The sequence below is a fragment of the Gavia stellata genome, chromosome 2, assembly GCF_030936135.1.
Source record: "Gavia stellata isolate bGavSte3 chromosome 2, bGavSte3.hap2, whole genome shotgun sequence".
NCBI lineage: Eukaryota > Metazoa > Chordata > Aves > Gaviiformes > Gaviidae > Gavia > Gavia stellata.
The window spans coordinates 25,793,349-25,813,967 of NC_082595.1; the positions used below are offsets into that span (position 1 = coordinate 25,793,349).

Genomic DNA, 20,619 nt, shown 5'->3' on the forward strand with positions numbered 1-20,619 from the left:
CCATGCTCAGGGGTTAGAGATTTCCTCTCCAAACATTTACTTTTTTTGTTTATAATATGCACCTTTATTAATGTTGTTGGCATAGTACTTCACAATAACAAAAGGCTTTTTTTGTTTGTTTGGAAACCCCATTTTACTTCCAGATTAAAGGTTAGAAGTTATTGATCAGCTAAGTCAATGCAATGAAGTCTCCTATTATGAAAACCTGAAGTATGCAAGGGATTAAACATCTTTCTTTTAGATTGAGGGTCTGGGGGGGGCGCACATGGTAATGCTAAAAATGTTTGAGGCTGCAAAGATTAAATAAAGGAACATATCAATTTGGAGCCAGTGAATTACATCCAGCTGCGACAGTGAATTAAGAACCGATTAATGGCTAAAGCTTTTCTCCAGTTTGGATGCCGAAGCAAACTCATTAAGCTTTTAGAGTAGCTATAATGTGTGTACTGTGGGAACTGTTCAATGCTATTCAGAAGACTTTAACTGTAAGCTCAGAGCATTTCCCGCAGAGCTTCTGATGCTATTTTCTTTATATAACATGTGTGCCTGAAAATCCAGCCAAAAACAAGCCCTTTGTTTTTCTACTTTGTTGTGGTCTCTCTCAGCTTTACGTTTCTTGAACACAGGTAAATAAACTCATAATCCAGATGGTGCAACAGATGTGAGAGCAGCACTCTGAAATCAACAGACAGTGGGCAATACTTTCCATTTTCTCTTTTAAACGCTAACTAATATGTAATTCGGAATCTCCGGTGTAGTTAGCATCTGCTCCCTTCGGCCAGCCAAAGGTTACAGGTGTTCCTGATGTCATTTCACAGTAAGGCGTGGGCCTGGCTTGTGAGTGAGTGCCCAGGCTCTAATCTTTCCCTACCACCTACCAGTTTTCTCATGCTGGGCCTCCATTTGCTGCATCTTCTGTGTCAGCTCCTGCTCTCTTTGCTGGGCCTGAAGGGCTCGGGCCTTTGCTTCATTGCTAATGCTGTGCTGAATGCTCTCTTTCTCCAACCTACAAAAAAAGAAATATCAAATAAAGAAAAATAAAAATCATATACTGAAGATGATAAATTAAAAAGGCAAAGCAGAACATTCAATTAATAACAACAGAAAAAAAACCTGGCCAAGCTTTTCACACTGAACATTCCCCCCCCTACTTCAGGTTATATGAACTGACCTTTTTCTCTTACAATGTCAAACATTCTCCAGTGACTAGTAGAAAATGGGTAAAAAATATGATCTATTTCCTGAGTGAAAATTAGCCTTTCAGACAAAAATACAATTTTATTTTTAAAAATTTTAAACACAACTTCTTTTTCATAAGGAAGTTCTCCAACATCCACTTTGCGTTGAACAGATTATTTGCATTTTCTTTTAAATGCTATTTATTTAATTCTGCAGTGAAGCTTAGGGACCTGACCCTGAGATGGACTGGTTCCCAGTGAACCAGCAGGAGATAAGTCAAAGGGAGTGATTGCCACAGTGCTCATAATACAGCTACTCTGAAAGCTTAATGAGTTTTTTTAAGCAACCAAACAAGTTTTAACTATTAATTTATGTAAATAGGAGATGAATGCATCCATTACAATAGAGAAGACTGTTAGCATCACACCGGCCCAGCCCCTTGTGGTTCTGCTCACCGGGGGGTTGTACAGGAAGGTCTAAAGCCCAGTACTATTATCGAAGTATGCAAGCAAGAGAGCAATTTACTTGACCAGATACGCAAGATGGGGCAATCTACTCCTGAGGCAAAACAAATGCTAGACTACCACACTCCATTGAAGCATTTTATTTAATGCAAGCCAAGCAAAAACAGCATGGAAAATAAAACCCCAAAAAGATATATGCATATAAATTCGAAAAGGTCCTAACTGCAAATTCATAGCTAGACTTTCCCAAAGGTCGTGAATATTTATCTGGTGCACACTAGGATCCAGATTCAAAATTTCAGTGAGTTCACACATTACAAGGATTGCTTTCTAGATTTCAAACGATATATATGCAAACACTTTTCAGTGAAGTCTTATAAATGCGTTGTTTTATTCTAGGGATAATACCTATTTCAGGGGACTATGAAACAGAACACGGGCATAGATCATGTAAGGATAAAGCCACATCTTGTGGTTGCTGCACTTAACCTTTGGATTGGTGCCTAATAACCCATCCGAGATATTGCAATATCTCAGCATGACACACACAATGTTAAATCTTCTCTCTTAAATTTACCCCAAAGCAATACAAATGGTGGGTCACATTACACTAATTCCTGGTCCTGATGTTGCAAGCCCTACCGTAGGCAAAACTCCCTTTGAAATCCCAGGCAGCTCCAAATATGGAAAGCATTACTATGAAAAATCTTTCCGTATTTGCTTGGAACCAGTCTGTTTAAACCCCTTCCCCGCTTCCAAATATTTTTTACCTTCAGACAGTTGTCATGAGCACCGGACTGCTCAAAAAGAAACGCACCAGCACCTAACACATCCCCCAGACACTTTCAGCACAAGGAAGTGGCAGTAGCACAGTATTTTATTTAATAGTGTCTCATGTGAGATGGCTGTGTGCAGTTGGGTGCTGTGCTGTCATCTGACACACAGCTGGCTGGCTAGCATTCTGCTGGGGGTAGCCTTCAGCATGTATCAAGCTGCACAGCTCAGGATACCAAGGCAAGCCTCTAAAGGTCCATTCCTCATTGCTAGGGTCCCTCTTGTTGAACACATGCTAATGGGGCAGTTAAAAATAAATGGAGAATCTGCTGCCACCAGAAACACTCTCTTGCTATGGGGATCTATCCAACAAAGCCACTCACCTGTGCTACTTACTGTATAAAGCAAACTAGCAGGAGCTCAGAATCCGTGGATACATGGCGAGTTCCCTATGGCTGAAGTGCATATGGAGTGGGTGAAAACAGATGAGTTTATACAGTGGATAAAAGCCCAACTATAAGACTAGGAAATCACAGGTAAGTCTTACGCAGAAGGGAGGCTGACTAGTCTCAATCTTAGCACCTAGAAAACTTTGGGATTGAGGCATATCCAGTGCCACATAATGAGCAGTATCTGAGGTGCCTAGAGCTGCTGAGGAATGAAAAAATTTCCTGGAGCCAAAGCTGTCTAAACTGAGTGGCAAGTCTTTCACCCACACCTTGAGCTGACACCTTCCCTGCTCTTTAAGTTCAGTCTCTCTGCCCTCCCACAGAAAATTTCCCCAACGCATTTTACATATATGGAGAAAAAAGAAAAAAAAACCAAAAACAAATCAAAAACCCCATGGATAAAACATGCAGAAGGTGGCCCAAGAGATTTCAGGAACTACCAGTAACATTGCTGGTAGAACCAGCAAATACTGCAGGAGTTTTAGAAGGTTTGACGCTGGCTGCTTATTTGCAATTACTCTGAATTGTGAAAGAAGGGGAGCTTGATTTAAGAAAAAGAAAAGCTATGAACTGTAGACAGATGGAAACAGTTATACGCCTCCAGCATTAGTGTTAAGGTATCAGGAGTTTCCTCCTACAAAAACCTTCAGAATTCCTCATATTGACTAAAGGAAAGCACAGAGACAACATAAAGCAAAGCAACAACAGCCTAATTTTGATGACACAGGTAAGATCTGCATCAGAATGACAGCTAAAGATTAATTCTACCAGAACTTTTAAAAGCATCATCTATAAGTATCAATAAAAGGGGACAGAGTGGTTGAACTGCAGTAGCCTGTTGTCTACTAAAATGCCAACACTGAATCAAAATTGGAGAGAGTAGCAAAAATTATAGTTCTTTCACATAGTATCCATTGTAAAACACTAAATAAATGCCTATCTGATAATAATGCTGGGTTTGGCCATAACATTGATCAGTTTTACTAAAAGCAGAAGCATTGAACTCATGGTGACTTTCATTTTTGTGCCATGAAGTCAGAAGCAACCAAAGACTCATTCACATGGAGGCAAACTCAAGCTTTCCTCGAGCCCTGTTCTGAAATGCAAGTTTTCCACAGTGATTTTAGTTCTAAACACTGATTGTGTTAAGCCTGAGTTACGGCTGTCAAGAGCAGCCTACTTAGTTAACTTGTTCACCTATCTCAATGAACTGGGTATCAGTTTGCAGTGACTGAAAGCTATGCTTTCTAAATATCCTTGACAAAACAAAGGGCACAGTAAACTGTAGCCTATAGCACAGGAAAAAGAACAAGATTGCCATCACTTGCAAACCTTAAAAAAATCCTTGCTGAAAGTGAAGTGAAAATTCACTTTGACCTCAAAGCTAACACAAAAGTATGCTGGCTGAATTTGAGCCACCAAATTTAATAAAAAAACCACCTTTCCCACCACTAACAAACAAAAACTGGATCACAGACCCATTTTCAATAGAAGACTGCTCTCTGCCAAATGGCTTCGCAGTAAAGAAAAAGGAAGGATGTAAAGACTAATGATGTCAAAGTCATATTTGACATAAATAATAGCTTGTTGATTTTTGACTGTAAAAGAACAGAATTTAGCAGTTCAATAGTAGGTATTTCTGCAAGTGTCTTTTTGCTTTGGTAACAGTAAAAATACAAAATGAAAAAATACAGGATGAGTCTCAATGTAGAATTAGGCCTCTGACTGGAGGTTGCCAGTAAGTCTTCTGACAAAGCAACTATGATGTGAAGCAACCATGCTTCCTATATTGACTATTTGATTTTTCCATGAGATCAACACATGGCATTTACAACAATTGTAAAAAGCTAATGGATCCATTAGTAAGGACTATGAACTTAATTAGACAAATTAAAATACTCTAGCAATTATCTCAGTTCACTGGCACACAAGAGGTTATCATAACCTTATTTTTGACACCTTCACTTCTTAGTAATTATAGTTAAAAATGTAATTACAAAATACTTTAGGCTTTCATATATACTTAATTTAAACTGAACTTCATAAATTATTAAGGCATTTAGTGTTCCAAACATTTGAGGTATCTGAACTAACAAGACTGTTGGTCTAAATAATGACCAGTCCTGAACCCAGCATCGACACTCATACTTGGGCAGCAAGAGGACCAGTCGAGCCCAACACTGATGCTTTTACTACATGCCTCCGTGGTTGAGCACAGACTCTTCCCAGATAAAAGGCAGTCAAGTGGGCCAGTACTGTGAACTACTGCACAGTAAATCCCGTCAGAAGACGGAAAGCACTTCAGCTGAGGGCTCCCTCAGCTCTTCCAGAGGAAATGGTCTTCCTCTCCCAGTACTTTTGAAAACAAATGTGTACCACAAGCTTCTATATACGAAATAGAAAAACAGTTTTGAGAAGGTACCCAAGCACTTAATCCCCAGTATCTTTAACAAAATCTGGCCTACACACATGCAAATCAATTAGAACACTTTTGAAAATAGGACTTGAAAGCCTACGTGTATTAGGAACTCTAAAGATTTTGGGCAATAGCTTTGGGTACAAAGGCCCAGCAATGTTTCATGCAGTCTACTTTGCAAGCCTTCCATGATACAGGTCTAGTGGACTGTCCACTGCAAGCAGCTTTCTGAACCATCTTCTCATAGGTTATTTCAGATTATTATTTCAGCTACAAGTGTCAAGGGAAGAATGGAAAATCAGAGTATGTCCTTGCTCTTCTATCAGACTACAGAGGAAAAAAAAAAAAAAAAACAAACGCCAAAAAAAACCAACCACACAGCAACATTCACAGTAAAAAAAAAAAAAGAATAAAACTTGAAACAAGACGTCACAATACCTACCCTACTCTGTAAGGGGAAACATAAGAAAAATGCCTGTAGTCTCTTCCTTTACTATCAGAAAGCGTTCAAAAACTGCAATGATAAAGGTCATAAAAGAATATATATAGAATAAGATCATATGCTGGGTCAGAACAATTCACAAAATTCTTCCCTCTATCCTCCATATGTATCTTCATAAGTATGTCACACACAGAAGGATAAGGGCTCTGTTTTTTTCAGGTCAGCAGGCAAGCCTAAAGGTTGGTCTGCAAATATGAAAAAAAAAAAAAAAATACAATTTACCAAGAAGTCATTCTGCCCAGGAATGGTCTTAAATAATTTTCTTTATTAATGTACAACTCCTAAAACTGCTTTCAGACCTACCTTTCTATTTAATAGCACTGCAGTATCCTGCTCAGCTATTTATAATGGAGAATGTGTTTAGAGTTTTACCTTATGCTATCTGAAGTCTTGGTATTTTCAAAATTTAGGTAAGGAAATACACCCCAGTAAGACCTCAAATTCTGCAGGTAAATAAGTAAATGCTGGTTTTAAATGTAGCTATGATTCAAAATTATTAATTTCCACACCTTCTAAATTAACAGAGCTCTAGAGCAGGTATCTTGCTCATATGTTTGGAACAAGTCAATAATAAGACTCATGGTCACAAGATTTCTCCCTTTCCTTTAAGTCAGGCTTCTAGGAACCTTTTGTTTAGCATTGATCGTTTTGGTTATCTTCCTTCGTAAGGCCTATGTATTTTTATCTAATAGGTCCTTGTTAATACCTAGGATTGCTATGACTGAGGACATCGCTGGACAGTGTTTCCTGGTTTCCTCTTATAAAACACTGTAGATTTTTTGCCATCCAATTTTTGTAATAAAGATCTTGATTTTTTCAGTGCATGTGTAAATGTGCCACAGCATGTTTGGACTGGCTGGACTTTATGGCTTTTGGTGCTTTTACAGGGCAGAAGGAGAGAAATTAAATGAATGTTCTTATGTCAAAAAATAAATAGAAAAAGATGCACATGTGCATACTTGTGCAAGAATTACGTAGAAATACCTTTTAAAAGCATCACGATCAGGTAATTTCTTTAAACCTCTCCAAGGAGCTGAAAAATTGCCCTTCCTGTATCCCATTGTGGGAATTACCCACTGAGTTGCTCTTTATGTCTATTTCTGGGAGCTGACCGGATGCTGATTCTGGAGCTGGCTGCCAGGTCTTCTCAGTGGAAAGCTCAAGTTTCTGGAAACTGCCCCAGCCAGCACACTGTGTTTGGTGAGCTTCAGTACAATCTACATTTGCATGGTCAAATTTTGTAGAGACCTAATTATTAATTTAATTGGTAGAATTGGAGGACTGCGTCATTGTTAAGGATACATGTCGTCCTATTCGTGAGAATTGAGGCTTAAAAAAAATAAAATAAAAAAATCTTAATTTTTGTTTTTACAGTGTAATGTGCCTAGTTACATTAGTTGAGAGATACAGACAGTTTCTTAAAATAATGAATTTTTTAGCGTATTTTTAATGTTTTCTTCTCATAACCACGTGAAGCAGAACCTACTACAAGCAATTAGAAAAGTTACGTAAAGGTCAAAGGTTTAAAAGTGGTAAAAAATTAAGCTTTCAAATTGATTCAGCTCTTTAAATATGGATCTGCAAGGCTAGAAAGCGCTACAGAAATAACTTTAAAGTAGAAATACCTTTAAAGTATGTTAGTGAACCAACCAACCAAAACTTTTTACTACCCTACTTGAGATATTGACGGGCATGAGAAAGATGAAAAGTTGTAAGGGCACAGGAACTGAGAGGCAGGGGGAGCTACTCCTATGAAAGTTTATATGATATAAAGAAGTTTGAATATAGATAACTTGAGTACATACATAGCGGTGGTATATTCCATCTCTACTTCTGTCTACTAGATCTATTAACAAAATGAAAGGACTGGATTTCTTACTCACTTTAAATTTAGCATAAAAGAAAGAATTTGCAATCACCTAGTCTATAACGTGATTTTATTCTTTTGGTGTTTTACCTTCAAAAGATATATACAGAAAACTACCAGTTCTCCAATGTAGACAATAACTACTTTTCAGTCTGGATAGTTCTCTGTACACCAACTCACAACTAAATATTATCCTTAACTGCCCTCTATTTCAATGTTAGAGAAGGAAAAAAGTATCTCTACCAGTAATTAACATCTCATATTAGGTCAAATATACTGACTTAGAACAAAAATCTGATTTTTCTGGCACATCTATAAGCCTTGCCAGCAAGATACGTACCTTGTAAGTAAACAGTCATCCTGCAGTGGTTATTACCATCAGATTGTGAACTATTTGGCTGATAAGTCCCTATAGAAACAGACAATTAAGTACCAAATAGAAGTTGCACGGGAAGACGCAACATGAGAAGAAGCGTTTTTTGTGAAGTCTTAGCAGGTATCCCTAAGCACTTCACAGTACTGCACCCCTTTCTCTGGACTATTCTTTTTTCTACAAGCCACTTTTACAAATGGTTGAATGTTGAAATGTTTGCTTACCATAGAAGATTTTTACAAGCATTTACTCTGTATACATAAGGTTATTTAAATTATTTTCACTACATTTAAAATAAAGGAGTAATTTTCTTGACTTATGTGATTCTTGAATTTGGCACCAGCAGTCCCTTACGATGCAGCTTCAGGACAGTTTTAAGCCAGTCTAAGGCAACATTGCCAGTATAAGGTGTGGTCCCTCTTTTTGTGCTCTTAGAGTTAGCATTCATGCAACTTACTCTGCAAGAGCAAATGATTCTTTTTCAAACTGATGAACTCCCTGCACCACCTGATCAAACAGGTGCCCGTCTTCCAGCGTCAGCACTAGCAAGGGCCTGGCAACATGTGATCAGACATAGCCACATATTACCAGTGATTCGCCCTTTCAGCAGCAGCATAGGCTTAGACCAGCTTCAAACAATTGTAACTCTGTACTCCAAGGCTCAGCTTGCTAATACAGTAAATCCAACCTTCAGGCTCCTACTATTGAATCAAAAAATGATGCAGCTAAATGATGCAGATACCTGATCTGCTATGAACTCACCCTGCCAATTTAAATTTGCTAAAAAACCAATGTTTTTGGTACGTTAACTTTGCACCAGCAAGCTTTATGCTGAATCAGGTATCATCTGTCCTACTGCAGCTGGCATAAAGTCAGCATAAATACTGCACTGCATGCTCTAGCTAATTCAAAAGGAAAGTGACTGTGTGCTCACACCTGATCCAGATCAGATCAGCACAGCTGAATGATCCAGTAGATCACAGGTGCACTATGAATGACTGCTGAACAGTCACCTACATTTTTCACAGACATTAGGTTTGGACATGCAACCTGCAGTTAAGCTATCACAGGCCTGATAACTTTGAAGTTTTTAACTCTCCCCAACTACTGCTGAAGTTGAGAAGAACTGAGAAACAGTTCTCTCTGCCTCCAAAGGACCAAGCCTCACATGAACAGTTTGGGAAGAAGCAGAATAATTTGACAGAACAAAGTGTTCTTCAGGATGATAATCTGAAAGACAATATTTGATTTTGAGGGAATTTGATCTAGGGTAAGCTAGATTTCTCCCCCGACCTACAGCAAGATACCATGTATACCAGCAAACTGACAAACTTCTGACCAAAAGCAAGAAAGACGAGAAATACTGTGCTAACGTTACACTGTACTTGACTGTTGTTGATTTGCTCAGATACTACAGAAACATCCCAATAAAAGACATGTTTACCTACCCACATATCACAGGAGCTAGATATGAACATGTGAGTTAAAAAATAAAAATCCAGCCTTATATGCCTTTTACTGGTTTGGTCAACTGTGACATAACTTTTGTATTACCCTGATTGTAACTGTGTGCACATTAGCATTAGAAATAATGGTCAGGCAGTATAATAGTTGAGAGTTTTGTGGGGTGGTTTTTTTTGGTCAGGTTATAAATCTCTCTTCTTTATGCTGTCAAGAGTAAGGGAGAAACGTGTTTCAATAGCAACTTTAAAATGAAACTCACAAATTACTACCATTATGTTAAGTGCTAGATATCCCACTGTGCAGTTTTGCTTTGTGAATTTTTACCTTCTTCCATGCACACTTTTAGCCACTGATCGCACAGCCTTTCAGTGTTTTCTGCCTTTTCCTTTAAATAAACTGGCTCTGGCTCCTTCCATCTGGTTCCCCTTCCGTCAGCAACCCTGCACCTGTTCACACCTCCTCTCCTGTTGGATTCCACTGAACATTTCCTCCTCTGCCAGGGCTATTCTGGCACTCGCAACCTTTCTGTCATTCAATCCATCTGTCAGAAGTGAACTTTGTTTACCGCAAGCTTCTGCTTTCTTCTTCAAGAAGCAAAGCCCCTCAAGGTCATTGTCAAATGAACTGTCGGTGTGGATTTAAATCCACTTCTGCTAACCAGCAGAAGATGAAGTTCTTTACAGTCCTGTATTTGTGAAGATCGGTTTGGGGTATAGGAGTAATAATACAGAAGCAAAAGAGAAGATTTTAATCATCATTTGTTAACTCCAACAGCTAATGTGTTTTTCTTCATATATGTATATCTGTACCTTCTTGCAAAGACTAGCATAATCTGAGAAAGACTTGCAGAGCTATGCATAGAAGTGGAAAAGGCTAATAAAAATATTACAAATAAAATAATAAACAAAAGCTTTTGACTCCCATTTTAACACTATGTAACAAAGATATTGACTAAAAATGCAAAGAGAAAATGCGAACAGCTGAATGAGTAAGTTTACAGTAAAACCTTAAAGCAGCCAACAGCACTCACTGTAAATTATTTCATCTGCAACATCTTTTTTTTTTTTAATTTTTTTTTAAAACTTACCTACTGATGTTTCAAATGTAACACTGTTTAAGGAAAAAAAAATCCTGAATATTCTTTCCTGTTTTCAAGCCTTATAAAACACACATATGCAACTCTTTGTTAGAATACTGCCTTCCACGTTGAGACAAATTGTAAAGATTCTTTGTCAGGGCTGAGACTAAATTCATATTGTCAACAGGATACATTATTTTTAGCAATTCCTGTGGCCATATTTCTTTTCAGGAATACATTCTGATAACCACAAGCTCCTGAATTTTTAACTAACCTCCTCAACAGTCTCATTCTTCTAAAATAAGAAATACCTTTCAATTTCACTGCATACCTTGGGTATTCTTTAAAAAAAAAAATCTCTCACCAAGATTAAATACAGTACCAAACAATAAAATATATATTTTAAGTTTTGTAAGCAATTATAACGAACCACCCATTTTATTACCCTTTTACCAAAAATTAATTTAAAGTAAAGCTTTCTGGGAGCAAATCCAGGAGGTAATCCAATCTCATTAGCAGAAATGCAGTTACACTTATGTTAGGTCTGAATTTGACTCTAGTAGAAATTGCATTGACCATTACTGCACAAGTTTATCTGAATAATAACTTAATACTGATATATCCCTTATATGGGCATTAGTCCCTGCATTTGTCTTCTGATGCTATGATCTTCTTCCGTAGGAAACGACATGCAGGTGAACAAAGGCACTGCAAATAGAAGAGGAACTCTGGAACAAGAAGAATATGCAGCAGTGTCCCACCTAACTACAGAGAAACTTTGTTCCCCAGTTTGACTTAAGCCCTGTAGAAGGTAACTGAACAACAAGGAGAAGCTAATTAAGAACAGTTGCTGCTATTTCTACAAAAATGTAGTTTGATACTCAAACCACCAGGAACGCAGGGCCAACCAGCAGTGGAACGCTATTACGCTTGCCACTCTGCCAGCACAGCCAGGGGAAGGAGGTCAGCCCTGTCTAGTAGCCGACAGCAGAGGCTGCACTCATCTGCTCGCTCAGGACAGGCATCTCCCAGCTCACACTTTCCCCCCAACCAATCACTGGCACAAGGGTGCTGAGCAAGGGGGTGAGGAGAGCAGCCAGGCAGTCAAAGCTGGCATGCTCAGGTGATTTTTCTTCCTCCCTCCATCCACCAGCTACCTTCTACAGAGATGACAACCTACAGGTTGATGCTCTTCAATGTCAAGTTTGATAAAGTCCCCAGCTGAGGACCCTTTGGGTTCTCTACTGATTTTTTTTCTAGACAAGAATTTCAGGAGCAGAATCTTGCACAGAAGAAAAAAAAACAAACCAAAACAACAATCACTGTGACTGCACAAAATAAACAACTTTGAATATACTTTTGAAAGCACAAGGCAGCTTTTAAAATTGTTTAAGTTTACAAATACCAAGTGCTGATAGAAAAAGTACATTTCAGCTTATTGTAAGAACAAGTTTTCAGACATACTTGAGAGAAAAGCCCTAGAGCAAGTAAAAAAAAAAAGATAAAAATCAGAAACATTTTTCCAGTAGCAAATTCAGCAAGAAAACCAGCAGCCTTGAATACATGTGTCTGCAAGATTTTTATGGTTCAAAAAAATAAATCATTATCCTGTTGTCATTAGTCACACAAATAGAAAACCTAATTTGAATGAGATCAAAGTAAATATTTGATACACATGCATAAACTTATTACTGTTAGTGCTGAATAATAACTGCTCAAAACAAAGACCTTATAAAGATGTTTGTTTTCTACAGCAGTTAGTCTCTTCTGTATTTCATCTGAATTCACTGCTCGCTCCAAAGCGCTTTAAGTATTGTCACTGCTCGCTCCAAAGCGCTTTAAGTATTGTCACTGCTCCTGAACCACATTCTACATGCAGTAGCAATTTGGCTGCCTCAACAACCTGATGCGATGTATAAAAGATGAAATCATTAGAGAAATTTGATGTGACCAGTTGCAGTTCAAATGCCATGGAGAAAAATGTAGATGAATCTAAGACTAAAATCTGAAAATGTATTATTGCCTTTTCCTTGAGAAATTTGTATTGTAGGACAATTAAATTGTCAACCATGTTTAAACTCTTTAAAAATGAAAAAGGTGATTTATAAATACTTTCATGTTCAAAATCAACACACCATTTTGGATTTATTCTTTACTCCTTCACTTACATTTTCTTTCTTTCCCTTTTAAACTTCATCAATGGCCTTTACATGTTTGTACAATCATCTTAAATATGTTTAAATGATTAAATAGAAAGATATTTAAATAATTGTGCAGTATCTTGACACAAAGTATATCAGCTTCGAAATTTCTACAAGGCACTGCCAGAAGACGACAGAGCCGATTTATTTCAAATCATTCAGTATCAGCCTTTGTAAAGCAGCATATGGTCTTATCATGGCAGGTAAAATATTTTACCTTCTATAATAACGCAGAGCAGCTAATTTATCTACATGCTGTATAATCAGATAAACAATTTCAGCTGCACTATGAAAACCTGTAGGCAAGGGAAAAATTTATCCCCCCCCCCTTTATTATTTTCCTGCCTATACATTCATATAATTGTTAACAATAGAGGTTATTCTTTCTTCTACCCCCTTCTTCAATTACCTTAAAGCAAGACCTTCTTTTCAGTTGTGGAAATATTTGCAGTTTCTACAGCTGCAGGACAAAGAACTGAGACATTTTCACAGAGTTGCTCGGGGGAAATGGAAGGGGAAAAAAAAGCTTTGCAAGATTCTACTGCAAGTAAAGCAAAGTGAATGACAACTTTCAAAGCTACCACAATAATTTACTAATGTGCTGCTATACCAAGTAAGTCTAATTTTTTTTGACAGCACCAAATTAGATTTATTGCAGAAACTGCTGCATAAATAGCATATGGCTGTGTTATACCACCTATTTCAAATCCCTGTAATGTTTCCTCCCCTCCCTGCTCAAAATGAATAATTGAGCCAAGCTATAAACCTTCTGCAGACGAGAGGTATACAAGTTCAAAAAGCAGATGCAGGAGATGTAGGCTTCTTTGTTGAAATTGTCTAAAAAAAGTACCACATATCCCGATCAAACAAAACTGGGCAGTAAGAGGTCAGGTCTCCCTTGCTACACTTCAGGATTTTATTTCCCCCTTTCCTCGATAAAATTTTGTTTTCCTTTCTCTGTCAAGCTGACACTCATCGACACAGGGCATGACCTCGTAATCCTCTCGCACATGACTACCTCTTACTTGCACAAGAAATGCTATTGATCTTTACTTCTTACGTGAGTCAAATTATTCATGTGACTCAAGATCAGAAGGCTCAGACCTCCATTCATTCCTCACAAGCTCTCACTTACGAAGAGGGAAGTGCCTCCTCTGAGCAAAAATAAAACATCAGAAAACTGGTTTCATTCATCGGAGGGGCCCAAGCTTGTGGGAAGGTGCCGACCTACAGCTCTCCCCCCTTTCAACAGGAGCAAAGTTTTCTTAGCGGTTTGCTGGATCAGCCGCCGGACCCACGTGCTTTTCTCTTTCTGTCAATTGCCAAATTCTGCGTTCAGGAAGCTGCTATGGTAAAATACAAAAGCACGTAACCTTGTTACGTGACAGGACGGAAAGCAGACACGTCTTTCTGAGGTAGGAGGGGGCACAATACACCTAGGCGGGACGGGTTCAAAGCCCAGCAGGCCGCACAGGGAGCCCGGTCCGCGCCTCCCCTCTCCCCTAAGCCGGGGCGAGGTCCGCCGCACGCCCCCAAAGTTTGCGCGGTTGCTGCACAGAAAAGAACGTTGCAAGGTCTTCTCTCCGGCCGACGGGCACACCACTGCACACATCGTGGAAGGCTGCGGCTACCCCGCCGCTTGCCTCTCGGTGGTCAGTCCTCCCAGCTGCCCTATCCGTTACTGTCTGATTAGCTCTGCGAAGGAGCCCCTCCCCGGCCAGCTTTCCCCGCCATCTGTTCCACACGCGATGGCTGCCGCCCAGCAGCCTCGCGCTGCCCTCCTACCTGGCACCCGGCTCCCGGCCTTACCCCAAAGTGCTAACACAGGTTCTCGCTGCTGGCAGAGTCAGGATTTCATTACTACTACTTTGACAAGTGCAGGGTTGTTTGTAATTTCTCTTTTATCCTGATTTTGATTGTACAACCACCTCCCACTGATTCAGTTTGCTTCAGTTTTGTTGCTCACAGATTTTACTCTCCACATTAATCTCCCTCTGGCATGTTACTGCATCTGTTCCCTTTTTTATTATTAATTTTCAAATTCCCACCATTTTTGACAAAAAGGAGGTAATGTACACTCTGCTTCTGCCCATTTCATTTTCTTTAATTTGGAAGATAAGTATGAAAGCGTGCCAAAGAAGTTAATTCTCCGTTAACAGTTTATTTTCTGGCATCCCGATGCCTTTGTATATGAAAAACAGATAGAAATAAATGTTGACTGAATCACAACAACATAGTTGCAACCGTCCCTAAATTTAATGAAAAGTAAACATATGAAGCAGAATCTAAAAAGTTTATTAGTTATCAGAGTTGTTTCATGTTATCACTCCTCCCTGCATTTTAAAATGATAGTTTTGTACAAGATGAGCAGAATATAAAAAAAATTAGAAACCAATCACTCCTTACACCTCATTTCTTCTTCTCCCACCCTCCCTCCCCCCAATTTAAGTGTTACGGGTCCTTTCATCAGTTGGTCAGCCTGGGAACATAAAACATATCTCAGTTGTTAAATATTAGTAACAGCATTTCTTCAAATGTTACCTCCTTTCCAGCATAGATGATGGACTCTTTCCGACGTGCTAAAATTGTTGCAAAAAGCACAATAGTAGATGTACTGCTAACTAGTAGCTACTACTAGAAAAAAAACCCACTAGATAATACTAAATACTGTGCAACTCCCTAGAAGGCTAAGTATAACCACCTTCTAGCAGTTGTTAGTTTATATTTTATCATTTAATAGTATAGCTTAAATAGGGAAATCAATGTATGAGGCATGCTGCAATTCTAACGAGGAACACTGGTGACAACATACAGCTCAACACCAAAGCTTCAGTGACTAAATAATGCCACAGGTACCTGGAGGTGGAATGATAGATTTGTCCGCTTTATTTATTATACATGTAATACAAATTAGCATTAATGGTGTCGTTGAAACTAGCAAGAAGGACTGATGCACGGTAGGAAGGCTATAGCACTGCTAAAACCACTGTACTCCCCAAATGCCATTTTCTTTGATATGCTGCTTTCTAGAGATCATATCATTTTCAAAAATAAGGGAGAAAAGAAATAACACATAACGGGAAAAAAAAAAACCAACAAAAAATAATCAAGAACTACAACATCCACTGTCCTCACTGTAATATAAACTTTTATATTTCAAGAGAGTGACACAGGGTAGCTTGGTGGGTCACCTGAACCTGGAAGCATGGGTTCTTCTACTGTTTAGTAATTTTTCCCCACCTACAAGATGACATTCAATACTGCTTCTAATGTTTCATATAAGCAAACAAAAATAGTAAAAAAAAAAAAAAAAAGTAAAAAAAAAAAATCAAAAATAGTAAAAAAAAAATAAAATTAAAATTTGCTTCAATTCCACTCAATCACATCTGAAATTGCTTCAGAAGTAATTTCATAAGATTCTCCTACTACGGTAACTCTAATACAAATAACCACAAAGCTGAAACTAAAGTAAAAAAATAAATACTTTAAACAAGCACGGTCAGTGTCATAGCGTGGTGACATCTGCAAAGTTACATGACTGACAATCAAAACTACACAGCAAAGTTCTGTATTTTCCCAGTCATTTGAAGACACTCAAATTAGAATTACTAACTAGATTCAATAACAGGAAATGCATGTTAATAGCAAGAATTTCTAAGCAACATATTGCTCCAGGAAGAAAGGTGACAGGAAAAGGCAAATTTAAACTCTGTGGCAATGGTTTAGAATAGCTAATTGTAACCTTTTTCTTGATTTTTAACAAGTACATTTTGTTAACTTAGAAGCTGTTTAGTTGGTAATCAATCAACGGTGTCTGAAAACTAGGATGCAGCAAAAGTGGGACTGCTGGAGAAGACTGCAGTTCTGCAGAGCACTTCCTTTTTCTCATTAAGACATAGACTGCATGCTCTTTCTCATTTAATCCTTTCATATAATATTTATAATCTCATTTTCATACATTAAAATCCAAAGTTCTCGTGTTCCTTTTATTGTTCTACTGATTTACAATATCCAAACTATAGCATCAGTCAATTAGTAAAGAACTTTTCTCCTTAGTAATATACAAATTCATACAAAACAAAGAATTCTTTCTGTACCTCCTCAGCTACCTGTAATTTTTGCCAGAACAACCCAGACAGGTCATGCAAGGCAACAGAAAGACTATCCACAGCCATGCAACAGCAGTACAGGCCTCCCTCAAGTCCAGCGTTGTGAGAAGACTTGGAGTGGACCAGCTGGTCCTCTCCTGAAAAGAGGGAAATCAGCAAGAGGAGGCCAAGGCCAAAATACCCAAGAGATGCACTAAATCAGTGCAATTTCTGCAGCAGCCTCCCACAGGCAGGACTCTAGAGCTTAAAATCTGTTTTCCTTGGCAAGTGCCACAGTGAATGATTCTATAACCCCCATAGGATTACTACTACCACTACCCTTCAAGTGAATATTTTTCACTGGCACAGCTGCCATTTGAGGTGAAGGGAAAAAAGAATGAAAGAAGGCAGAGTATAAGCCAGTAAAGTTCATGTGCAACAACTATGGATGTACCAATCCATTAAAAACATACTGAGTTCAAAATGCAAAACTAATGCCACTAGAGACATGTAACTTTTATACCTTCACTAATACAGAAAACCTGTTCTGGCAGGAAATGATCTGAGAGAAAGAAAAAAAGAGTACAGACTAAGGAAAAGTTTCATTTCAGTAGGGGATCTTGTCCTCTGTGACTCAGGGAAAACAGACGACTATGCGAGAACATCTCTAACCCTTCCCTGCCAACCTAAGTACCTGGGGACAACAATTCAGGAGCAATGAATCTCTCATCTTTTTCTTACCCCCTTCTTCACCCATGAGAGCATCATCACCTAGTATCAAGGAGAAAGGTTTGAATCTATTTCCCATGCTTCAGTGTATACATTTTTCTGATTAGATGTCAGCATTAGATGTCAGATTAGATTAGCAATTAGATGTCAGCATAGAAAACATTTCACTACTTATAAGCATACTTACAAGCAGAGGCTATAACATGAACACGAAGTATAAAAAAATAAAATAAAGATTAGGACATTGCAGAAGAGTGGCTGTACTAGGTCACACAAAGAAGCTGTGGCAGTTCAGCATCTGACTCAAAAAGCAGATGTCTCTGAAACCGTATGAGAACAGGGCCAGCACAGAGCATTACTTGCCCAAAATGCTGTTCCCAGCCTCCAGCTATTTGCGTCTCAGAAAATTCCCAAGTCAGAGACCATAGATAGATTGAAAAGCTACCCGAATCATCTGTCTGTTAGGTATTCAGCCTTAAGTAGTCCCCATTTTTACAAGTTGAGTATTTTCACAAAAAAAAAAAAAAAAAAAATTGGCTAGTCAGATTTCCTCCAAGATATCCAGAGCTTCATTGCATATAATCAGCCTTTTTCTAAAAGGAGCGTGGTAAGCCATTTGGTTAACTATCACAACAAATCATTATTAATAAAGTTCTGCTAAATCCAAACTTTAGATATCTTAACAACTCACCCAAAACTTTTTTCAAGTTCATTAACCTCTAGCATATTTTTTCTCTAAATACAGGCTGTTAGAGTGGTACTTTCTTCCATCTGTTAAACAACCGTGCTCTGAATTACACAGAAGTGTAGCTGAATAAAGAAGTGATTCATTGAATTTAATAGTTTAGGCGAGGCTCTATTTTATTTCCAGTTACTCAATGGCAGAATTCTCACAAAGCCCAAAGAGTAAAAGACTTGGATAAACACGCAGAGTTCTGTTAAGTGGTCAAAATCTGAGGGTTTTTTCTCCTCCCATGTAAAATCTAAACTAACTTAACTTTTTTTTCTTAAGGACTGAGATTTCTTAAGGACAGATTTGTTTCTGGATGTTCACTCTTGGGGGGACGGAACAAAACAAAACACACACACAACAAAAACCCTGCAAGCAGTCAGACAATAGCATTTTCTGTGGCAAAAGGGAAAATTTGTGCAGTTATCAAAACTCAAGCTGCAATGAATAATTGGCATGTTAACCTTGTGGTGTTTTCTAGAAATGTGTAATGAATAGTACAGTAAGTGGCTTTGGGAGCTATACCCAAGGATGGAATACGCTCAGCAAAGTCTCTTGTCACACAGTGTTTGCATTTGTACCACATCTCCACTAAGCAAGTGACATAAATACTTGAGCTTACCTCCTATTCATAGACAGTAATACTAACTTTTGATTGTTTAATCTTCAATGAAGCTTAACACGATTATGTTCATTTACACGTTCCTGGTCATTCTGCTGCAGAAATTTCAGGTTATTAATCTGCGAACTCCTATGCTTAAAGGTGCTGCTGTACACTACAGTCTCAAATGACATTTAAAATGTCTTTGTCCTACCAAACACAGCAACAACAAAAAGAACGTAGCTGCACTCTCCCCTGCTCTTCTTCCTGCCCAGAAGCATGTTACCTCATCACCAGAGCTGAACATTGCCTTTTCTTCACACTAGTAATTCACTTTCATAAATGATAGTTCATGACTCACTTTGTAGTTCATAACTCACTTATTTAAATCTCCACTTTTAACATGACTGAGGGCTGCAGTCAATGACTGCAAGTATCTATAACAACTGTGGGGAAGCCTGTGGCAAAAAATTAGCAGAATGAAATTGGTACTACAGCATGTAATAGGATAAGGGGTACCTGGTGAGGTGCAGTTGGTGCTCAGATTTACTCAGCAGTTCTGTCAGTTTTAGGCACTCCTCTCTGGCTCCTGTCACGTCCTGCTGGGCTTGTTCCAAACGCTGTTTGTTTCCATTCAGCTCTAATCCCAGTTTTTCTATTTTCTTAGAAAATTGTAGAACCAAAGAAAGTATATTTAAGAAATGCATAGAGATACATTTTAAGACAGTAAATCTTACTGTGATCAAAGCTCCTGAAAAATAATGCACACTTTTGTTTTAGAACAAAAAGTAGTTTGTTGACAAAAACTGCAAAACAAGCGAATTAAAGTATTTGAAATTACATCTTTATGAAAAGCCAAAATACATATCATACTTAAATACATTAATACACAATCAATGTTATTGTCTTCACATGGTTTAAGAGATCCACTCATTCAATCATTTTCCAATTTTCTCATGTGAAGGCTTCCATATTTGTGTCCTGAAATCACTGTGTTAGAAAGCCAGAAGGCAGCAGAACAGCAGCCATCTTCAGAAGCTGCTGGGCATAGGATAGATCTTGTGATCATTTATTTTACTTATCTATTACATAAGCAATGACACGTGGGAATTTAACTTTGTCATATTCACATAATATTATGTAAGAGAATAAAGGTAATTTTGTGATTTTACCATTATTCAAAATGTTATTTATGACTTATAACTGAATCTGAAACATACCAGCTGCTGTTAATCCTGTCATTTTCTTAACATCATTAGTCCTTATATGTTAATTAAACCAAGGAAGTAAATCCAACTTAGTCGATAAGTCTGTTAATTTATTTTACCAATAATGATAAGCAAATTTGCATGACCAGCATCTTTGATTCCAGCAAAGCATACTGGACTTACCACCTCTAACTGAATCGTATTGTCAACAATTTAAACATTTTTCACAACTATTCTCAGAAGGAATACATTTTACTCTAAGTCCATATACAACACACAAGTATCTGTAGGATACATCTGTATCATAATACTATAATTTGTCCTAAGGATGCTTTTAACGAGGCCAGTGGAGTACAGAATAAGCTAACAATGTAATTTCATCATGTAGTAACTATTCCGCACTAACTCCCTACATAAATATTTATTCGTTGTTGGGGCTGGAAGGAACTTGCATGTTTTTCAGTCAATGAAACTGTGAAAGGTCATTTGTAGTACA

At 38.1% G+C, this 20,619-nt stretch overlaps 1 protein-coding gene across 1 annotated transcript in view; it reads right to left on the reverse strand.

The window, feature by feature from the left end:
• SDCCAG8 (SHH signaling and ciliogenesis regulator SDCCAG8) overlaps positions 1 to 20,619 on the reverse strand; it is a 114,259-nt gene that overhangs the window by 45,845 nt on the left and 47,795 nt on the right. The window contains exons 13-14 of the mRNA XM_059835129.1: positions 19,435 to 19,577; positions 879 to 1,006 (exon numbers count right to left, since the gene is read on the reverse strand). Of these exons, the coding sequence (XP_059691112.1) occupies positions 879 to 1,006; positions 19,435 to 19,577 (271 nt within the window). The remainder of the gene's footprint in view (positions 1 to 878; positions 1,007 to 19,434; positions 19,578 to 20,619) is intronic.